This window comes from Sinocyclocheilus anshuiensis, unplaced genomic scaffold, assembly GCF_001515605.1.
Source record: "Sinocyclocheilus anshuiensis isolate Anshui unplaced genomic scaffold, SAMN03320099.WGS_v1.1 scaffold698, whole genome shotgun sequence".
Taxonomy (NCBI): domain Eukaryota; kingdom Metazoa; phylum Chordata; class Actinopteri; order Cypriniformes; family Cyprinidae; genus Sinocyclocheilus; species Sinocyclocheilus anshuiensis.
The window spans coordinates 291,032-310,840 of record NW_015544168.1 but is presented as its reverse complement, the minus strand read 5'-3'; the positions used below and the strand labels follow the sequence as shown (position 1 = coordinate 310,840).

Sequence of the window (19,809 nt, the reverse complement as noted above, 5' to 3'; positions counted from 1 at the left end):
GTGGCTGACTCTTAACTTTTATAAAGAATATCTCTTTGGATTTGAGACTTTAGTCTTTGCAACTTTACAGATCTTCTTTATGCACCAAGAGCTTGTAACACTTCAAAGAAAAAGGAAAAATTGAAATCGCATCATATGACCCCTTTAAACCTTAACGCTCTCATACTTACAAGTTGAGACAGAGGGATTGCAATACAAGTCTAATGATGCTTAATTGCCAAATAAAAAGCTCATTAAAATCATCCAGATATTTGCAATGTTGTTCAGTTATGTATCGCCGGAAAATCATTGCAAATATGTTGTAAACATGTCAATTACATTCAACAAAATGTTTTTTTGAGTTCATGTAATGCTCAGCCTATTTTGATAAGGAAGTTTCTGGTTATTGTATTGTCATGTAGCTCAGGTTTGACATGTCCCACCTTAGAAAGGAAGTTGTTGGTGTTTATAGCCAGAATGACATGAATTGCTTGAAGCTTGAAGCTTGAAATTAGGTAAATGTGAAGTAGTTGTTACCGAATACTGTTGTAAAATAACTTCACTGCCATAGCCTGTTACTAAAATAAACAAAGTCATGTCTTGCATGTGGGGGTGTGTATGTGCATATGTCTGAGTGGGACAGAGGCAGTAAGAGTAAAGCCTGTTTGGCCTAGTGCCACACACAGCCTCTGGCCCCAGCTGAGTAAATAGACACGGGCCCTGTGTGCCTGGGGGGCCTTCTTACGCTCGGCTGAAGGGTGACTGGGGCAGACCAGGACCCCCCAACCACACCACATACAGAGGAGGCCTTCAGTAACCACTCACTCACATTATGGATCCCATGTCTCTTTCATTTTGATCTTTATATACATTGCAAGGTTTGTATAATTCCTGCCTTGAAATTCTAAACATTTGTAGCCTTGACATTGAAAACCACTAAATGCAGACTTCTCCCTGCTGCTTTTTTCCCCCAAAAGTATATTGTTGGTAGGTATAGATTTCCTCTAACCTTTATAACATTTATGGCATTTATCTGAAGTGCTCCCTTATGGGAGTGACTTCCCACTAGTCATTTTTCAGCATTTTTCAGTCATTTATTTTGAGTAACGTTTCAACTGTTTTTGTGTAAATAACACAACAACAACATTTGGACAAAGGGGTCCAAAACAACAACATTGGACCCCATTGACTTTCATTGTATGGACAAACCCATATTTTTTAAATATCTTCTTTTTTGTACTACAGAGGAAAGAAGGTCATACAGGTTTGAAATGACATGAGGGCGAGTATATGATGCAAAGCCACTTAAACATATGCTAATTGTTGTCTACACACACTGAAAAAAAAAAAGGTACAAAAGCTGTCACTGGGGCGGTACCCTTTCAAAAGGAACTAATATGTACACTTTGGGTATTAATATGCACCCTTTAGGGATAAATAAGGTACAAAAGTGTACCTTTTGAAAATGTACACTCCAGTGAATGCTTTTGTACCTTTTTTGTGTAGACAACAATTAGCATTTGTTTACGTGGCTTTGCACTTGGATTTTTGTACCATTTTTTTTTTGACAATCATAGCTTCATGTTGAAAATCCTGTCACACCTTTTCCATTCATAAGTGACTGTGACAGACCTCTGGCAGAAGAAATAGCAGTCAGGAAGAGTGACATTGTTTTGAGACCGCTAATGTTGATCTGTTTCCTGTGGTTCGGTCTTGTCTGCAGGATCGGTCACTGGTGTCGGAGGTGTCTCGTAAGAAGGAACGTGAATTGGTGGCGAAGGAGATTGAGCGCCTGCGTTCGTCCATACAAACGGTGTGTCGCAGCGCTCTGCCTCTGGGTAAGATCATGGACTACATTCAGGAGGATATGGACTCTATGCAGAACGAACTGCAGACGTGGCGCAAAGAGAACAAGGAGAATGCACAGGCTCTGCTACAGGAACAAAGGTGCACATGCATATTAGCTCTGTCCCTAAGCCTAGTAAGCTGCCTTGCTGGATACTGCCTACATAGACAGCATCTTAACTGAACTGAAACCTCTTAAATGATTGATTTGGAACTTAGAAGTCATACAAATAATGGTCCGATTGATTCAAAATTGATTTAAATAGAGCATTACCAATTTGCTGAGTTGTATGGAATATAAATCACAGCATGTCTTAAATGTAAAAAGCGTGACTTATATTCTGGAGAATTTGGTATGTATTTATTCTATTTTATTTTTTTTTATTTACAATTACTTTTTTTTTTTTATATAAAATTGTCAATTATATTGGCTATAAAAATAATTGGGGATCAGCCATAATAACTCCATATCAGTGCAACCTAATATTTATCATGATTAAAATCTCCAGCTGCTTTTTGAATGTCTTGTTCTTCTGTGTTAAGCCGTTTCTCTGTCTATATCTCAGAATTACAGACAGCGTTGTGGAACCTCTGAAGGCTGAGCTCGCTGAACTAGAGCAGTTAATCAAAGACCAGCAGGACAAGATCTGCGCAGTCAAGTCCAGCATCCTGAAGAACGAGGAGAAGATCCAGAAGATGGTATCCAGAATTAGCTTCTCCTCACAAACGTGAATGCCAGCACATCCCAAAAGAAACCTGAAGCACTGAGCAGCAGGGAGAGCTCCTGTCTTTAAGAGACCTGATGTCTTTGAGCAGTACTGGAGAGAGTTCAGAGGGTGCAGGTACAGTCAGGAGTCACTCTCCTCAAACCCCCTTCATGTAAGGTGCCTTCTGTAAGACCCAGGATCTGTTTGCGCTGGTCAATTGGGATTCTCAAACACACTCATACGTCTGCAGTAGATTTGCACTCATCACTTGCTTGAAAGATAAATGTGTGTGGTCACCATACTGATGTGTCCTTTATGTGTTTTAAATAGGACTTCAATTGATCTCCATGTTCTCTTAGGAAAACAGATTGACTGGTTTATTTAATTTTTATTTTGCTTTTTTCCATCCAGACTGACAAGTGTTTTTGTCTCATAAGAGAACATTGGCAATATATCACATATGTGAATATATATTTATTTATATATGTATATGTGTGCATTGAAAACTATGGAAGCTTGTTTCTGCCATTTTCTTTATTTCTGAGATTAAATAATAAAAAGTTAATTACGACTTTTTATCTCACAGTTTGGACTTTTTTGATGAAATTCTGAGAAGGAAAGTCAGAATGTTAGAAATAAACTTGCAATTGCAAGAAAAAAGCCAGAATTGTGAGAAAGTTGTGATTTTCTTTTTTATTTAGAGCAAAAAGAAAAAACTGAGTTGCGAGATGTAAATTTAGAATTCAGATAAAAAGACAGAATTGCGAGATGTGAACTCGGAATAGCGAGAAAGAAAGTCAGAATTCTGAGTTTATGTCTCGCAGTTCTCAGAATTGTGAGAAAAAAAGTCACAGTTACCTTTTTTATTTATTTATGCTGTGGCAGAAACAAGCTATCATAGAAATATAATATGACATATGTATATGTATGTATATATATATATATATATATATATATATATATGATATATAAATATATTTTAATGTAATTCTCTAAAGCTGTTAGTAAGCAATAGAATTTTACAGATGAGCATTAGAATTGCCAAAAATTGGAGAAACATTACACACGCACCTCTGCACTTTGATAAATGAGACTGTAATACAGCACATAATTTACCTGTACGCATCAAAAACCTCTCAGTTAGCTAAATATATGTTCAAAGAAACAAGATTAGATTGCACAAGTGTCTTTTATTTCAATTTATTGTATAAATCAAGAAATGTACCTTGATCAACTGTATATGTGTATGTTTCAAATTAATATTAATAATGAAAAAGTTCAACTGATATTTCATCTGAGAAAACATGACTGAAAAACTTTCCAAGACACTTTTTAGAGGGCTGTTGAGAGAGTTTTCTACTGCAAACTGAGATCCATGAAGCAATTTGAAAATTTTTATTTTGATAAGGTTATGACATGAAAAACTGTGTTAGATGAAGCAATAACAGGTCCAATCTGTTAAAGTTGATCCACTGGTCAAGCACAACATGTAGAAAATCTTCAACGTGTATAACTAGTCACACTTTATGGATACTGTGGTACTGTACCAGTGTCTAGATGAATTTTACATCTAAACCACACAGCATGAATGTCAGTAGAATCAGACTTCAATATACAGATTATCAGTATTATCAGCTGTGCACCATGACACAAAATAGTTTGCTATTTATTTGAAGTAAAATCAACTTCTTAAATGTCAATGAAATATATTTGCGTTTCCATTCACTTCGTAAAAGAGACGACCATTTACACTGTAAACGGTTTTTTACCATATCCGTACTTTTTGCTGTACATTTTGTGTATATGTTGTTTGTATCATAGGTCACAAATGAATATTAATTTTGTAGTGAAGTCTAATAAACACTTCCATTTCTGTTAAAAATGTAAATTGTGACCATTTTATAATGCATGCGGTTTGGGGGATACAGTACTTGCAACATAGTCATTATTTTTCCAATTCTGTTTGGTGATGCCTGTGACAAAAATTACACATGTCACCATTAAGTAAACACTGAGACATTTTAATGACTATTTTGAATTGCATTTCAGAGCAGCGGTAAACACGCCAAGTGAATGTTTTTGATGAGTTCACAAAAAGGCCTGGACGTGTTTAACGTTTCACACACCACGCTCTGGAAAGCTGACCCGGTGGGACGCAGCGAAAACATTGAATAACATTTTAAAAGCCTGTATCAGCACATCAGTTTTGATTTTTATTCTGGCAGAGCTTGAAACCGCTGCACCGCAGGCTCACACACACATACTGCAGGAGCGCTCAAACGCCTATTGAGTAACAGTCAACCGGGCCATTTAAGATCAGGATTTGGAGGCCCTTGAAAACATGGGCACCTGCCTGAGCGGACATTTGGATTAGGTCAGAGTGAACAGGCCGTGTGCCCTGCGGGGCTCTTTTGTCCTAGTGTTCTCCTGCTGTGGGCCCGGGAGAAAACCCCAGCCAGAGGGTCCTTGGGACTGTCAGAAATGATTGTGCTGCTTTATCAAGATGACCAGTGAAGAGGTGAAACTTGTGTTCGCCGGTTTCCTACATTGAAATAAGTCCTTTTTTTAGTTTATGCCTTTATTAATGAGGACTTTTGGTCAAAAGGAACTCTTTGGTGACTGACCTCCAGGAAAAGCCAATCCGTCATTAAAATGCTATTAACAAAGGATTGTTCTAAAAAGTAAACCTCAATCCATTATTACTATTGCTCATATTTAGGGTTAGGGGTTTAAACTAACCACTCACCACAAGTATTAAACTCCAGCATGTTACTCCGCATGTTCTCAAATTGTGTGTTATGTTCAAAAGAGGTGTGATGTTACTTTTAAGCGATCACTTGGCATTACTTCTGACTTGGCAGACTATAAAGCAGAGCCTGATCTAAAAACCAACTAGTAACTACCCTGAACACTGTAGCAGTGCACAAGCAACTGCATAACAATCCTAAAAAAGCTTTAAGAATCACTCAGAACACCTTAGCAATTGCATAGCAACTTGTTAAAATCACTCAGAACACTTTTTAGAGAGTTGAGTGGTGTTTCTCCCTGCGGTCCTGTTCTCTTCAGAGACACATGAGGCCGTCAGGCTCGCTGTTTATTTTTCAGGCCTGTAGGCCAGTGTTCAAGGTTCAGCTGTCGTCAGGCAGCAATACGGCATGCATCTGCAGCTCTTCAGTATAAACTTCCAACAATGACAGACTCGAGTCACCTACCACAGTTAAAGATATTCAAGCTTTGTCTTCAGCCTCAAGAGAGTGTACTGGACCGAGATCTACACTCACCTGCTCTGCTCTGGGGCTCCTCGCGTCTCTGAATGAATGAGCAGAAGGTTTGTGAGTATATGGATGAATCCCAGGAAAACTGTCAAAAATATGATGATGTTCCATGTTCAGCTCTCCCACTCAAAAAGCTAAAAAGCATATATATATATATATATATATATATATATACAGTATATAGGTACATTTTATATTTTTAATATTTAATAAATGAAATGATTTTGTTTTGTGTCTATATATATAGAGAGAGAGAGAGAGAGAGAGAGAGAGCTTCGTCTTGTATTATCCTCACTTGTAAATCATTAAATGAATAAATGTGCATGTAACAAAGTTCTAATAGAACTGTGCATGAATCCACACTTCCACCATCCAGACATCTTTGTATTGGTTTCTCTATTGAATAAATTGCTTCTGGTTGTTTTATTGTAATTTGTAAGTCACTTGGGATCAAAGAATCATATAAGAATGCACATATCCACACTTAGAAACCACTCAAGTATTTTCAGCTTAATTTGAAGCAGAGCAGTCCACCTTAAATCCAGAGGCTCTGATGCTCCGGTACCGTCTTCCTGATGGTAGGAGCTGGAAGAGACTTGTGGGAGGGATGGGTGGGGTCCTTCACGATACTGTTGGCTTTGCTGGAGCATCGTGTAAGGAAAATGTCCAGGATGGAGGGGAGAGGGGCACCGATGATCTTTGCAGCTGTGTTCACTGATGAGCCTGTGACAGACAGCTGCTGGTCAGCCAATCAGACCTGCTCATACAGTCATGCAGCCAAGAGTCCGTGACGCACTGCCGCTACTAAAAACAGCATTAGGAAAAAAGCACAGACACTTTTTTATGGTTTATGACAGTTGGAGCATACATTTATTGAAGCAGACTTACAGTACAAAACACGATGGCTGATGAGAATGTTGTTGAAGGGGATGCTGAGGTCCCACCGGTCCCTGGGCCACAGATCCCAAACACTTCTGCAGCTGCTAACGTTATGTCATTATCCCTCTGATCTGAACGTCAACATTTCTATCAGAACGAACAAACGTTTCAGAGCCATGCATTATCATGTTCGATTAGGGGCTGTTCACACCATTATTGCTGACAACAAACACTAGCGAGATATTCTTATTCAAAATACTTACATTACTGAACCTAAATTCACATATTTGAAGCTGAAAGTATTTTACAATGGCAGCTTGTCGGTTGCCATGGAACTACAGTGTCGCGGGAACATCAAAAATAATTATGGGCTTGTTTTTAACTTTGTTCTTGTACATAAAGGCATTGTAGCGGCACATAACCTAAGAACCATGTTTGTGGTTATTATATACGTTCATGGTGTCAATAAGCTTTTTGAGATTACAGATTTATTATTCAACACATTACTGAAATATGAATCTTGTTCTTACAAGCATCAAATATTGCTGATGTAATTGACCTGATCTGGTCTCTGTCTCTCTGTTAGGTCGTAACCTGAGAGGATGGCTTCAGGAGCAGTTCGGCAACAGGCCTCTGGAACAGTGTGAGGACATGAGTCTACATAATGCTGCCCATGTGGGAGATCTAGACACATAATGCTGCCCGTGTGGGAGATCTAGACACTCTCAAGACCCTCCTACAAGAAGAGAGCTTCAAACAGTGAGGGTTTTCTCTGAATTATTCATTAAAGTTGGCATAAAATGAAAATTTACAGTTTTCTAAATGCATGTTATCAGAGGTCTTATGCCGGTAACTCATCAGTGGATTTCCCTCATCAATATAGGCTATATTTTTTCATACTTTTCTCATTCTCACTAGTTCAAGTTTTTATATGAATGAATCTCTGAAGGGAACCGACTGTTTTCAGTAAAGTTTCCTACTGGCAGAGAATGAATGTGCATTTTCAATAATCCAGTCTGCAGTTTTTGTTCAGACCAAATCCAGCCAGATAACCCCGTTTTAAATTAAAATAATAATTTATATTTCTGACTCATCCCTTTTCTTAAAATAAATTATAAAACGACAAACCTCACAATTGAGTCTTTAAACCATTTTTTTTTTTTGTGAAAACCTGTATCTCAACTGTAAATCAATTGGTATTTTGTGGTCTACAACATAAGAAAGCCATTATAACATGTACATGAAAAAAGTAGAAACACTGGACACAACTATGGCGCAACATTGTGCAGCAGAAAGCATCACAACAAAAAAGGAACCCCAAGGTTGATCGAGGTAAATATGTGCAAATGTATAGGGCCCCATTCCTATATTTTGCCTGGGGCCCCCAATTCACTAAATCCGCCCCTGCATGTTATAGATCTTACTGTAACCAATTCATCCATGTATTTATACTTTTTTTTGACCTCGTAATGTTCAATAAAAATATCTTAAATGGATCTTGCTGTAAATTCACTCACCCTCAGGCCACCCAAGATGTAGATGAGTTTGTTTCTTCATGGTAACAGATTTGGAGAAATTTAGCATTGCATCACTTGCTCACCAATGGATCTTCTGCAGTGAATGGGTGCCATCAGAATAAGTAATTCACACTGTTCCACAAACTCATTAAACTCATCTTGGCTGGCCTGAGGGTGAGTAAGTTTTCCATTTTTGGTGAACCATTCCTTTAAGGGTGCCTACACACCACTGGTTTTTGCTATAGGACCCACGTTTTACATTGGGCAAAACTCACAACCCGTGTATATCCTCATTTCAGGTGCAATTCAAAGGTGATATTCTTAACACAGAATATACAATTGTTTTTTCAATGTGTAACATTGAATTATTTTTTAGGAGGATCCTAAGGAGGAGTTGATTTGGTCCTGTGGTTTGCTGCCCTGCACGCCCCTGTGTATCGCTGCCATGATGAGTCACAGCGAGTGTGTGGACTACCTGATCTCTCAGGGAGTTGCAGTGGACCTGGTGGATGTGAAGGGTCAGACTGCTCTGTACATGGCTGTGGTTAATGGACACCTGGACTGTGTGAACATCCTTCTGAAAGCCGATGCTGATCCGAACGGCAGCATTCATCACCTGAGCACCCCAATATACCACACTGCACAAGTGGGCCAAGTGGACATCCTACTAGAGCTGATCAGGTCAGGATATCTTGTAAAATCTATAACTACATAAAATACTGAAAATGGAGTTCAGTTCCAACTCTACACTGGTGGCCAAAAGTTGGAATAATGCTCACCAAGGCTGCATTTATTTGATCACAAATACAGTAAAAACAGCAATATTGTGGCATATTTTTACAATTTAAAAGAACTGTTTTCTATTTGAATATATTTTAAAATTACTGTAATTTATTTCTGTGATGCAAAGCTGAATTTTTGACTTCAGAAATCACTGATTTGGTGCTCAATTATTATTAGTGCTTGTTGATTATTATCAATGTTGAAAACAGTCTTTGCTGAATAATATTTTCGTGGAAACATTTTTACATCAAGATTCTTTGATGAATACAAAGTTCACTGAACGGCATTTATTTAAAATATAATTTTTGTAACATGACAGATGTCTACTATAGTGTATCACGGTTTCGATAAAAATATTAAGCAGTGCTTCTGTTTCAACATTGATAAACATAAGGAATGTTTCCTGAGCACCAAATCAGCATATTAGAATGATTTCTGAAGAATCGTGTGTCACTGAAGACTGGAAAAAATGGCTGCTAAAAATTCAGCTTTACATCACAAGAATGAATTGCATTTGAAAATATATTCAAATAGAAAACGGTTATTTTAAATAAGTAGTAATATTTCACAATATTACTGTTTTTACTGTGTTTTGATCAAATAAATGCAGCTTTGGGTGAGCAGAACGGACTTCTTTCAAAAACATTAAAAACATCTTAATTATTCCAGACTTTTGGCTGCCAGTGTATGTTCTCATGGATTATTTAAGTGTGAATTATGATTATGCTGATTGCCCTGGAATACACACAGGTTCAAAGCTGATACACCGGCTGGACCAGAGGTTTATGTTCGGCACCCGCACTTTGACAACTCTGGCAGCCTGTCCACTTTTCATCAGCGCTGCTTACCACCACCTCCTCTGCTTCCGGATGCTTCTGAATGCCAGTGCCAACCCAAACTACAACTACAATGGCCCCGTGAGCAGGGAAGCACTGGTCAGGGGCCGGGCCTCCTGTATGCTGGATGCAGTTCTGAAACTCGGATGTGAACCAGCCTTCGTTAGCTTGCTGCTGGACCACGGCGATGACCCGTATCTAATCCCCTGGGACGAGCTCAATCCTGATACCATGGTTCGCTTAAAAGTCAATGCTGAAGCCTTTCGCATCAACCAGGAGGCCAAAAGTAAGATGTGTTCTTGATGTCATTATTGGGGTCACTTCTATTATGCAGTATATATTTTTGCGGTGTTAAATGCAATTTTTTTTACAGTGAAAATTCCAAAAATCTAGAATTAGTTTCATTTAAACCTGGATATAAATGGAAATTTGAAGGATTATGAAAGTTTTATAGCAAAAAAAAATAAAAAATGTTATGTAAAATGAAGACCAACAAGTTCACAATTTTTAAAGATGAAAAGTTCATTTTACATTATCACAGGTAGATGAACATTTTAAATTTTCAGTGGATTTTAGTCATATGCTATGCACTTTTAATATGGAAAAAACAGCGTTTTATTAAAGAATATTTCAGATATTTATTTATTTATTTTTATTTCTTCATACAAATGATTTAACTAAAACTGTTGAAATAGTTTTTGGTAATTGAAATAAAACTACAATAAAATAAAATAAATAAATATTAGATAAAAAAACTTAAATAAAAAAAACTTCAACAAAAATTTGAAATGTTGATTTGGCAATTAATTGAAATAAGTTTAAGTTGAAATAATAAAATTACAAAAAAAAAAATGGAAAAAAAATCAAAGCCATTTAGAACTATAAAAAACTAACAAAATGGCAAAAGGCATAAAATTTGTAAAGCTTAAACTGAAATTAAAATGAAAATGGAATATATAAACATGAAAAATAATTCAAAATATTAATAAATAATATAAAAGTATATAAATACTAAAAACATATACAGGATGTGAACATTTTGTTGAAGGTATGTTTTTAATAAGAGAAAATGATGTAAAACAGTAAACTTGAAAAAGGCAGTGCAGGAAATTCAGGAGATCCAAAATTGCTTAATTGTTTTATTTAAGGGTATAACTTCAAAAATGATTCTTTCCATGACTGTCAAATTACTAAATGTCTTACTAAAGGTCTTTGAGGCCTGATATGTACTAGCTAATATTGCTTTCCAACACAGGAAACCCGAGGAGATTGATGAACCTGTGCCGCATTACCATCCGGAAGATCATGGGCAAGAAGCGTCTAGCACAGGGCTGCCCAAACTCTGTCCTGGAGGGCCGGTGTCCTGCAGAGTTTAGCTCCAACTTGCCTCAACACACCTGCCTTTAAGTTTCTAGTATACCTAGTAAGAGCTTGATTAGCTGGTTCAGGTGTGTTTAATTGGGGTTGGAGCTAAACTCTTCAGGACACCGGCCCTCCAGGACCGAGTTTGGGCAGCCCTGGTCTAGCATGTATCTCTTCCCTTCCGCTGCCTGAAACCGTCATAAATGTTATGTTTCACAAGGACTGATGTACCTCTGCTTCTCCATGTTGACGGTCGATGAACTCAAAGGTATGAGTGGCCACTCGCTCTCCAACACTACTTACATGGAAACCAATGACTTCCACAAGACTGGCAGCTGTAATGGCAAGGTAATGGCATTTTTGTGTTGATTTTGGGGGGAAATCTGTGGAATGGATTCCTGGTAAAAATGTGTTAAATGGAGCTGAGAGTACTGCACTCTTATTGTGAGTATATGCACTGCTGCTGCCATTTTTAGAGCGTTTTAGATACTCTTCTTTGCACTGTGCCAAAGAAAACGCTTACCTGTAGTAAAATCACTGCAACATACTGCCTTTTGTGGCTTATTGCTTTAATGAAGGACAATATTGAACACCACTGATGAGAGAAAATCATATTGAAATTAGTCTTATTTTTGTTATTTTAGCTTGTGTCAGCGGTTGTTACAGCACTAGAGTAATGACTATTAAATATTAGAATTATGATATTGGTTATGTGTTCTTACAGTGGGTACGGAAAGTATTCAGACCCCCTTAAATTTTTCTGTTTTTCTGTCAATATGGGGTGCTGTGTGTACATTAATGAGGAAAAAAAATTAACTTAAATGATTTTAGCAAATGGCTGCAATATAATAAAGAGTGAAAAATTTAAGGGGGTCTGAATACTTTCCGTACCCACTGTATATCATCTTCATACTGCTGAAAATTGCCTTACACAGTCCATGTATTTTTTGAATTGATAGTAGTGTCAGTGAGTACTTCTGCACTTTACTGAAGGAGCTTCAACTTTGCTTGAACATTTCAATTTGTTGCAACTTTTAAGTTGGCCTCACTACATTTTTTTTTTATCCAGATAAATATTTTTTACTCTAAAAGATTCTGATTGTCTCATTATTCATTACCTTGATGTTTTTTTTTTCATTATTTGCAAAAATAGTGGAGTGGTCTGCGACTTTTAAGCAATGTAATGCATCCTTGCTGAATAAAAGTATTAATTTCTTTAAAAAAATAATTTAATTTAAATTTTTTTAAACTAATTTTTTACTTTTTAATTTTATTGTGTCTAGTTTTATTATTATTATTATCATCATCTTATTATTATTATCATCGTATTATGTTTTACTAAAGTAAAATTAATCCATTAAAATATAACTTAAGTAATTTATAAATTTGATATATTTTATCTATAATACTGATATGGGAAAACCTTTTGCACACAGCTCTATGCTCCCATTGGGTTGTTTTTTTTTAATTGTTTTTATTTAGCTGTATGGTTTGTTTGCCCTAAGGGGTCGTTATTATTATTCTTCACTCTCAGCATTTAAAATTATTGCTAAAGCTCATGATTAAAAAACATAATTATCATTCAGCACAGGAAGTAATTTATACTTCCTGTAAGACCGAGCCTGTCTTCACAGAGGCCCTGCCCACAGGTTTCTCAGGGATCTTAGAAGATATCATGTTAAGCGATCATATCTCACCATCATATAATAGCCCCTGATGTGCACTGATTCCACTGAGGTTTTTAACCATGTTGCAGATTTCCCAGGTTTCATCCATCAGGATCACTCTCTGGGTACAACTGCCTTTTTTTCTTGTCAGACTATAACTTTAGTGTGCTGTGACACTAAAACCACATCTTGTTGAAAACCACAAACTGGAAAAAGCAAAGCCTGGGAAAGGCCGGACTCTGCCAACGAATCACCAGTGGGCTTGTAGAGAACTGCAGTCCCTCTATCTGCATCTGGGGGAAAGGTAGGTTCACACACTACTAAGTGCACTCTTGTTTGTGGGTACCATGTAATAATCTCCCCTCGGTGCATTTTTGCTGTTACGCTGCCATCAAAATCTTGAACAAAGCTCCCTATGTTTAATGTCAATATGTCAGCAGCAGATCTTGACTGTCTTCTTTTTCCGATTGTTTTCAACAGCGGATCTGGAAGGAGGCCACTTAGCAACCAAAAACTCCAAGCGTAGGATGAGTGTCCAGATGGGTGAGCACTAAATCCCTAAAGTGTGATTGGCCAGTCCAGGTGTCATCTCAAAATTCTAATCTGTGATTGGCCATCTCCAGGCAGAGGCGAAGCACTCTTTAAAACCCAATATGACCTCCTTGGTTTGAACTGGAGCGGGATTTGTTTGGACTTTTCCCATCCAAAATAAATATGGAAGTACACTTTATGATGTAGCCTACAAATAACAGAGAACCATTTAGTGAACAGTTCTTACAAGAACCATTTTTTTGTTTACTTTTTAAAGTTCTTTTACTTTTTGTGTAAGTCAAAGGAATAGTTCACTCAAGAATGAAAATTTGCTGAAAATGTACTCACTCTCAGGCCATCCAAGATCCTAGATGAGTTTGTTTGATGAATTCAGCATTCCATCACTTGCTCACCAATGGATCCTCTGTAGTGAATGGGTGCCGTCAGAATGATAGTCCAAACAGCTGATAAAAACATCACAATAATCCACAAGTAATCCACATGACTCCAGTCCATCAGTTAACAATGGTTTGTGAAGCACCAGGCTGCATGTTTGTAATAAACAAATCCAATAAAGATATTTTAACTTCAAACTGTTGCTTCCAGCAAGTCCTCTATCCATAATCCATATTGCTTTCTTCAGTGAAAATGTTATTTAGTCTGAATCAGGAGAGAAATATGCACAGATCAAGCACTGTTTACTAGTGAAAACAGTCCAAATATGTTGGTGGATTTTGATGTGAGGGGAAAACAGGCAATGGACTTTTTCACTGCAGGAGGCATTATTATGAATTATGGACTTGAATTTTGGCCAGAAGCAATGGTTTGAAGTTTAAAACACCTTAATGATGGATTTGTTTCTTGCAAACTCTCACAAGTCGTTAATTGATGGACTGGAGTTGTGTGGATTACTCTGTGTGGATGTTTTTATCAGCTGTTTGGACTCTCATTCTGACGGCACCCATTCACTGCAAAGGATCCATTGGTGAGCGAGTGATATAATGCTAAATCTGTTTAGATGAAAAACGTCATCTTGAATGGCCTGCGAGTAAATTGTCAGCAAATTTTCATTTTTGTATGAACTACTTCTTGACCACATGGTCAGCTCTAGGCTCTGTAAACTGAGCTGAATGTATTATTTGTAAGTAAAGAAGGGTCATGGAAGCGGCCTGCATTTTTTTTTTTACCAAAAAAGGTTTAAACTCTTATTTTGCACATTTGGGTTTGCTGACATGTTTTTCCATGGTGGGATTTAGTAGAAAAGGCACGTAGTTGAGGTTAGCAAAACAGTTTTAAATAACTTCAAACACCCTCAGTGCTGAGTACAAACATTTCCGTGACATCCTAGTCACTCACAACTGAGCTGCACCCCAGCAAACAGTGACCTTCATAGACAAACAGCAAAATTGTCATGTAGTATCTAGATAATGATAATTTGCTGCATGTTTCAACTTTGTCTTTTGGTACCCTGGGATTGGCATGTCCTATCATTTTAACACTTTCATCTTTACAGAATTCAGTTCTGGCCAAGTGGCAACTCAAGTGGCAACACAAAAACATGTCAAATCTATAAAAGTATCTGCGTAGGACTATATGGTGTATTGTGATGTTAAATCAAGACTTTTTATTTGTTGAGTCATTGTTTGTGCATTTAACTTAGTCCTAGACTTGCTCTCTGCTCTATTTTGGCTGTAGTAGTTTGTTTATTGTAATGGGTTTATATTGATTCAGTGCTGTCTGAAGGATGGCTCTAGATGGCACTATCTTCATATGAAGCCTCACCATCTTCATATGAAGCCTCACCATCTCATGACTTCTTTCTCTCCACAGAGACCAAAAAGAATTTACAGCAAACATTTACTCTTGGGCATTGACTGTATTTATTTGCTTATCTGCTGTCATATTTATTTATTTAACATTTTATTTAGCTATATATTTTGTCAATTTAGTGGTCATCAGGGTTTCTGTTTTGTCTTTATCAATACCTCTGCTCTCTTTTGCATTCACCCGTTCCAAATATAGGTTTCTTTGCTGATATTATAACAAACTAGTGCATTTTACATTTTTGGTTTGTCTGTTTCTGAGTTTTGTACATTAGCTGTCTTCAGATTCCCAGAACAGGGATTCTGATTCAGTGTGATATTTTGATGAAAGTGTTGTTTCATTTGTTTAATTTTTAATTTGTTTCTCCAAACCGATCAGCTGTAGTTGTGTAGTGTAGCTGTAGTGTAGCCACTAATTGCATTCTTGTCTCATAAATGTATTAGAAAAAAACATCTCAAGTTTCCAACGAAACAGACAATTTCCTCATGCATTTAATTTTGGTTTTAACGGAAATGCAATTAACTGCATCTTAAGATTTTATATGAGCTTATAAAAGTGCATGTGTGTTTGTGTTGGATATAAAATTACTTCTTTCCTTTTTGTTGAAATTGAGTAACAGCTGCATGTTGTTTAGTTAATTTTAATCTCGCACCTCCCCTTCCATCAGACTAATTTGCACTTGTGCTCTTGCTTTATTTTCCCTCTTTAATTGCATTTTTTTTTGTAAACAGTGATTTCATATCTTTGACTAGCTCTTTTTTTTTTTTTTTTTTCATACTGCGGGGTATTTTTTATAAGCTATATTATTTAAGCTGTGCCGTTCCAGTTCTACACGCTAGACTTCAAGAAATTGAAGCACTATTGATGTACAGTCCAAGTAAAACAGTATTTTTGCTTATTTTGTGTCAAGTCAATATAACAGGAAGGGTAGCGATTAAATAAATATTGGTAATTTTTCATTTCTGTGTCATACACATGCAGAATCAATTACAAAAGTATTTCCGGAGCAGTGACTGTGCTGTTAACCGTAAAGGACGGCGATGCTTAAATCCGTGGCTTGGTTTAAGACAGGAAATATTGAACAGAGAAAATTGACCAATAAATCTGTTTTAATTAAGAAACCAAAATTGCTTAATGCCACATAATATGACTTTTTTCCAACAGCACCGGCAAGTTGTGAACTGCGGCAAACAGCGGAAGATAGAATCTCAAATGAATGTTCCAGACTCTCAGATCCTGCCTTGTGAAGTGTTCAGATCTGAAACTAATCAACAAGCAAACTAAACAAACAAAAAACATCTTTGAGCGCATTTGCCAACTCATATTGCAGGTCAACAGCTATGTAGCCTTGGGTTTGTGCTCATTAACCTGAGTCGATTTAGAGATCATGTAGATTAGCTGTAGATTGCTGTTTTATTACTAAACATTCATCTCAAGTAATACAAAACTGCTAAAAATAATCTCGATATGAATTTTTTACATACATTTCCCCCCCCTCTGAAATACCACACACTCCCAGAGTTTTTCCAGCTCTGTACGTACAGAGGCTTTGTAATTGATAGTATTCATTAAGCCAAACTACCCATGGTTAATTGCTTCTATGATGCTTTGGCTCTGGGGAGCAGTTCCACAGCTGAGCTGAACGGTTTGCTCTTGGCCAAGGAACAAAGCTATCAGCAGACATGTTTGAGGGCATTCAGGCTTCCTCTTGAAATTAAGCAGGAATTGTCACTCGGCTGACAAACCGCCATCAGACAACAGCATCAGCAGGAATCCTGGAAAAGAAGAGGAAAATAACAATTCCACAACCACTATGGAAATGCAATAAAATGTGTTTTCCTGCAGCCTGGAATCCCACAGTTAAACCTGCAGGCACAGAAATGGGTGGAAAGCGGCCTTCCCAGAGGCCTGTGAACGCCATGTGTGCTGGTTCACAGTGAGAACGGGTAGAGTCACGGGATTGCATCATCATGTGTCACGAAACCCCCTAACACCAAATCCAAGTCCACTACATGCCTTTAGATTTCTGAATCATGCTATTACGTAACTCTGAGCACATTCGCAGACTCTGAAAGGGGTGTGGCTTTCTGCGATTCGGATCAAGTGACCCCGAAGTGGAACCGTTGAACAGCATAGAAGGAGGATATGGGGTGTCTCATTTGGATGGGGGCCTTGCAGCAATTCCCTTGGCTCTTCCTCCTAGTATGACCTTTCTGACAGAAGGTGGGAAAGGATCCAAGCCCACGGCCCAACGCCACATCAAATCAACCATTTCCTCCCATGATAAGATGGCTCAGACGAGCTTCCCAGATCTCCAATAAGGAAGAAAAGAGATGTTTAGAGGATCAGTCCTGGTGGAGGATGATTTTGGCCATCGTTGTTCCTTCCCACTAAATCCTCGTGTTTCTTCTTCAGCATTGAGAGACGTTCTCCTCAATCTCACATTGTTCTTCATTAAAAGAAAATAGTTCTTCACACTAAGAAAAAAGAAAGGTTCTTTTAAGAACCAAAAAAGGTTCTTCAGTGGCATCACTGCGACATCCTTTATTTTTAAAGAGTCTATACATAGAGTCTGTGTCATGCTTGTGCTTGTTTTTAAAGCAGATGTACTCGCTGTTTGCAGAGACGCAACTGGATGCATCCTAAGACCCAGAATCCTGCGAGGAAACCCAGATGGATAGGATCGATAGCCGTGACGAGGCTCTAAATGTGAAGAGTCAGCACTTGAAAAGAAAGGTACACACAACTCGACTTAGCTGACCCATGTGGCAGAACCTGATACTCCCTGAGCAGAGCGGAGGCCCGGTTCAGGCATACTCATTTACCTCGGCTCCAACTCTAAAGGGCTCTGACTGTCCTTACCCCATTAGCTTCCTGTCAGGATCATGCATTTCCTGTCTGCTTCTTGTTTATTCTGACATTAAGTAAGAAAGACAGGTGTGTGCCTGATACACCTCTACCTGGCACCCAAATATTATTACAAGGCTAATTTTTTGGCTAACTGCATCCAGTCTAATCAAGAGATACCTGTCATTCCTGTTTTGAAACAGTACAGGGTACATTTATCTTGGGTGTATCTTGGGAGCCCGTGACGGTTAAATGTAGTAGTTGCATGAATGTCTACATGGAATGTTTATTTGGAGCAATGATTGCTAGGTGTGTTAAGAAAGCTCGCAATCTCTCGCTGGATCTCGTCAGCATTGCGTGACAGCAGAGTGAGGATCCGGTCCTTGGTGGATTCCATCATGAAGCATATTGCTCTTGTGGTTTCAGTCGGTTTCTGAAGTCATGGTGAGGCTTGTTGATTTATAATCTCGGATGTCATCCTTCACAATGACTCTCCGCTGAGACAGACGCTGCGTTCCAAGCCCATTCGACATGAATGCTTCCTGTAGAAATGGACGCATTGAGTATTCAACCAAAGCTTTGGGTTGGCTTTAGAGAGGCACGTGCTATAGTGCCTACGTTATAAAGGCCGGACTGTAAATGTACCCTTAAAATCACAGCAGACTTTGTCTTTCATTCAGCATCATCTCGTGTTGTATCTTGCAGCATGCTTGGGCCAAAAAAGTGGCAAGGGAAACTCCGTAGTGTATGATTAATGAAGAGCCGACTCACCATGATGCGGATGTGTATCTCGCCGTATGCTCTAGGCAAGTGCACATGGAGACACAAACAGCCACTTTTTTATGACTCCGTTGCTCCAAACCTCCAGTGTTTCATCCCTGATATGCGCCTCCCTCTCGTCAAAAACTCATACGCTCATTAGTTTCCACATCCTCTGTAATTTACTCATCAAGAGGGCAGCATCCCCAGTTTACTGAGCTGGTTTTGCTTGTCATGGCTTATATTTTATTGCCAATGTGCATAAACTCACTGAACCTTCAGCAAAAGAAGCTGTCAGGTGTGGAGAGGGCCTGAAAATGACCTCATCGAAGACTAGGACTATAAACTAACTCATTCTCATCCAGTGGATTCATGCGGATTCAAACAAATCAGAATCAGAATGAACTTTATTCGCCAAGTGTGTGCAAACCAAGCGGCAACCTCCTGCTCTCTCTCGTGAAGCCAACAAGGAAGTGACTTAAACTGTAATTGGTCAACTGGACGCTAGAGGCTGGCTGCAAAAGGGAGTCAATCCCATAGACTCACCATGTTAAAATGCCCAACTTTACAACAGAAAAAAACGTTTACAGCCTGGTTCAAAAAATGACCGCTCTTCAGGAAACTACGGGTGACGTCACGGACACTACGTCCATGTTTTTATACAGTCTATGGTGCAAACATGCAAGGAATTTGTGTTTTTTTTAGGAGCTCTTGGTACATTCATACATATATATATATATATATATATATATAAGACATGAGAACAGAGAACAATTAAATAAGACTAAAGAAAATAATAATGTGGTAAAATCTGGAACAGAAGATTTATGTACAGATTTGTGCATTATTATACAGTTGTATAAATAAAAATATGTATATGTATTTACATAATACTTGTAATGGAGAAATGAATTACAGAAAACAGGTCATCATTTCTGTGTTAGCTGTTTAAGATGGCGATGGCATGGGGGAAAAACTGTTTTTATGCATAGATGTTC

General features: G+C 38.0%; 2 protein-coding genes across 5 annotated transcripts in view; both read left to right on the top strand.

Moving 5' to 3' along the window:
- LOC107695964 (TRAF3-interacting protein 1) overlaps window positions 1-2,968 on the top strand; it is a 26,728-nt gene extending 23,760 nt beyond the window's left edge. For all 4 annotated transcript variants that reach the window (XM_016496087.1, XM_016496086.1, XM_016496085.1 and 1 more), the window contains 2 exons: window positions 1,703-1,926; window positions 2,391-2,968. In XM_016496087.1, coding sequence (XP_016351573.1) covers window positions 1,703-1,926; window positions 2,391-2,556 — 390 coding nt within the window. In that variant the 3' untranslated portion in view covers window positions 2,557-2,968. The remainder of the gene's footprint in view (window positions 1-1,702; window positions 1,927-2,390) is intronic.
- Window positions 2,969-6,381: 3,413 nt separating this feature from the next.
- The window catches only part of LOC107695960 (ankyrin repeat and SOCS box protein 1-like), a 23,884-nt gene continuing 10,456 nt past the window's right edge, over window positions 6,382-19,809 (top strand). The window contains exons 1-8 of the mRNA XM_016496082.1: window positions 6,382-6,589; window positions 7,272-7,360; window positions 8,579-8,883; window positions 9,695-10,107; window positions 11,077-11,154; window positions 11,348-11,531; window positions 13,002-13,154; window positions 13,331-13,393. Coding sequence (XP_016351568.1) covers window positions 6,382-6,589; window positions 7,272-7,360; window positions 8,579-8,883; window positions 9,695-10,107; window positions 11,077-11,154; window positions 11,348-11,409 — 1,155 coding nt within the window. The 3' untranslated portion in view covers window positions 11,410-11,531; window positions 13,002-13,154; window positions 13,331-13,393. The remainder of the gene's footprint in view (window positions 6,590-7,271; window positions 7,361-8,578; window positions 8,884-9,694; window positions 10,108-11,076; window positions 11,155-11,347; window positions 11,532-13,001; window positions 13,155-13,330; window positions 13,394-19,809) is intronic.